The sequence below is a fragment of the Mandrillus leucophaeus genome, unplaced genomic scaffold (genome assembly GCF_000951045.1).
Source record: "Mandrillus leucophaeus isolate KB7577 unplaced genomic scaffold, Mleu.le_1.0 Scaffold291, whole genome shotgun sequence".
Lineage (NCBI taxonomy): Eukaryota > Metazoa > Chordata > Mammalia > Primates > Cercopithecidae > Mandrillus > Mandrillus leucophaeus.
Window position 1 is genome coordinate 1681470 of NW_012103043.1, and position 1789 is coordinate 1683258.

General features: G+C 61.7%; 1 protein-coding gene across 1 annotated transcript in view; it reads right to left on the reverse strand.

Annotated features, from left to right (window-relative positions):
• The window catches only part of SCARF2 (scavenger receptor class F, member 2), a 19686-nt gene that overhangs the window by 14864 nt on the left and 3033 nt on the right, over positions 1-1789 (reverse strand). The window contains 1 exon segment of the mRNA XM_011986077.1: positions 31-457. Coding sequence (XP_011841467.1) covers positions 31-457 — 427 coding nt within the window.

Here is a 1789-nt window from a genome sequence, read left to right on the forward strand (position 1 = left end):
CCGCCGAGCGCTGCGGGAAGGAGGGGCCACCCGAGGAATCCCCGGTTCCCGCGCCTTTCCGTCCGCTCCCGAAACATCTCCCGAAGCAGCCGCCCCCGCGCGCCCACTGCGTAGCCAGGCCCGGGACGGGAAGACGGATGGGGGACACGGCCGCGAATCCGCAAGCCCACCCCCGCCCCCAGCGCCTCGGAACCGGCTAAGGGAGTGAGGCCCTCAGACAGCCCAGGTCGAGGCCGAAAGCCAACTCCACAGTACCCCACTGCGAAGTCCTTGTAGTGCTGAGATGTGCGGTCAGCTCCCCCTGCGCACTCCTGCGCACTCAAAACTTGCAAGGGGCGGACCGAGCAGGATGCTTGAGGCCTGTGGTAGACTGGTCCGGACCCGAGGCCTGGGGCAAGGGGTCTCCGTAGGGACGGATGGGAGAGATGCAGAGGAGGTAGAATGGCCCGGCTGTGGACTGCGGTAGGAAGAAGTAGACAGAAGGAGACCCCCGGGATGGAAACCCTGCAATCCTAGTTGAGGAGTGAAGGGGGCTCGGGGAGTCTGGGCAGTGGGTTCTGCTGGCTGTCGGATTTCCAGGAGAGGTTGGGGCTGGAGTGGGAACTCCTGCATCAGGCAAGGTGGGTAACAGCACAAAGCAGAGGGAAGGTGTGGGAAGGGAGCAAGACAGAGGGACAGGCCCTAGGGAGCCAGCGGGGAAGCTGGACTTGGACTGGGAAGCAGCAGGGTGCAGGTCCCCTGGGGGGCAACTGGGGCAGACCCACTCTCAGGTCCAAGGAGTTGGGAGCTTGGGCAGGGAGCACAAATGTCCCGTGTGTAGCCAGGTCCTAGTGAGGATGTCTTTTGGGGACTTGGGAGCTGGCAGAAGGCCTGAGCAGGGAGAGGGCACCTGTGTTCTTTGGGGAGCAGGCCACACGCGGCCCACAGGCTCACTGAGGGAGGGCAGGCAGACTCTCTCCAGGTGTGGCCAGATAGCCATGAAAGGTGGGGCTGGAGAAGGGGGCTTGGAGGAGGAGCCACTGAAAGGCCCAAGGCCACAGGCATCACCAGGCTGGTACAGGCAGAGAGTGGGATGGGGAAGAGCAGGCTCCTCACTCAGCCATGTTGGTGCACGAGGGAGGTGGGGTGGGCTGAAAGAGAAGTGGAACCAGTGTGGACACAAATGCAACAACTTGGGGACAAATAAACAGGCCAACCACTTCTGGGCAGCTCAGCCTGGGCACAGCCCTGACCTCAGCAGTGCCCTCCCAGTGCTGGGGCCCCTCCCACGGAGGATCCAGATTACTGCTCCCAATAAAGGCCAGCAGAGGTCCCAGTGGCTGCAGGGTCTATCCCAGCCCAGCTCCCGGCTTTAGAGGCACTGACCCCCTGGGCTGGAGGGGACACTCACCTCAGCTGGATGGAGGTCATGAACAGGCATATCAAATTCCATCACCTTTCTCCTTCCCCCAGACCTGTTCCCACCCCCATGTGCCACCTCTGTACAGGAAGGGCACCACCTGGATGGTGCCCCCCCAATCCCTCAGGACCTCCTAAATGTCTCAGATCTCTGCCCACCCCTGTTTGTCACCCAGAGTAGTCTTTTTAATCTCGCATGTGGCTATCCACCAATGCTCTCAGGACAAGCATCGTCCCCAGCCTCACCTCATGACCTGGTGCATACATCCCTTGCAGTGGATGGCAACTTTGGGTGTCATGGGCAGAGCCCTCATTTGTCCCAGCCACCACTGCACCCCTGGGGGAAGACTGAGAAGTATGGCAGGAATGAAGGATCATCCATGTGGCACCA